The sequence below is a fragment of the Coccinella septempunctata genome, assembly GCF_907165205.1.
Source record: "Coccinella septempunctata chromosome 1 unlocalized genomic scaffold, icCocSept1.1 SUPER_1_unloc_1, whole genome shotgun sequence".
Taxonomy (NCBI): Eukaryota; Metazoa; Arthropoda; class Insecta; order Coleoptera; family Coccinellidae; genus Coccinella; species Coccinella septempunctata.
The window spans coordinates 7,352-8,389 of NW_025408024.1; the positions used below are offsets into that span (position 1 = coordinate 7,352).

At 35.1% G+C, this 1,038-nt stretch overlaps 1 protein-coding gene across 1 annotated transcript; it reads right to left on the reverse strand.

Annotated features, from left to right (window-relative positions):
• Positions 1–522: 522 nt before the first annotated feature.
• LOC123322460 lies at positions 523–1,038 on the reverse strand. Its single transcript, XM_044910438.1, has 3 exons — positions 862–1,038; positions 602–784; positions 523–539 (listed from the first exon to the last, which is right to left on the reverse strand). The coding sequence occupies exons 1-3, from the start codon at positions 998–1,000 to the stop codon at positions 523–525; spliced, it is 339 nt and encodes a 112-aa protein (XP_044766373.1). The 5' UTR covers positions 1,001–1,038.

The following is a 1,038-nucleotide window of genomic DNA, read 5'->3' on the forward strand; positions in this document are numbered from 1 at the left end:
TGTGGAATAAAAAAAAATTTCAACGGCGCAAAGCAGCACAAGTTTTTCTTCTGGAAAACGAAAAGTGCTGGGCCAATTTCACACATATATCTCACATGTCTAAGCAGCGTGATTACTATCGGTAAATAAAAGTGCTACTCACCGCTAGAGTTGTCCTGTGTATTTAATGCACCATTCTCCAGTTCATTAGTGGTTGATGGTAACTCGCATTGTCCAGAAGTATTTCCGCTGGGGTATCGATGCGGTGATTCACCTGTTATTACGAAAATATAATGAAAAAATTCAAATTTAAATTTGTTTCAAGTATTCCAAATTGATAAGGATCATAAGTATTGAATAATTTGTTTGAAATCTTACTCACCGCTTGAGCTGTCCTGTGTAGGTAATGCACCAGCATTCTCCGATTCATTACTGCTTGATGATGATTTGCATTGTCCAGAAGTATTTTCATTGGGGTACCAATGAGATGGTTTTACTGTAACAGAGAAAAAACCAATAAAAAAAAATCGTATTTTGCAAACATCATGAAATATGAAAGGCTCACCTTCAGATACATTTTCTGCATTTGTAGATGAAATGTCAAGTAGTATGTATTCATCACTTATAAGAACAATCGGATTTTTTCGACCATTGTTTGCGTTGGAATAAGCAGGATTATCATCAGAGTTGAACTCCGTCAGTGGTAAAAGGCTCGAAATTGTTTCCTCTTCACGGGACAAATTTTCCACTTCATTCTCAGAAGTGTCCTCTTTATTCATCAAGTGCTCAAGGCAATTGAGATCATCTGTGATGAATTATTCAAAATAGATTTCAATCATTCAAAACTAGTATAATATCGATAAACAAATCAACACTACTTACCATTTGAAGCTAAAATTTTGGCGGGATATCGAGCACCATTTCGGTATTTCACATTACACTTCTCTCCATCCCTATTCGATATTTTCTTTTCATCACAAATGTATTGAACACCGTCGTCAAATTTCACAAGAAAATACATCTTCACCAAGTTTTATTTCGTATATCACACTTGAATAT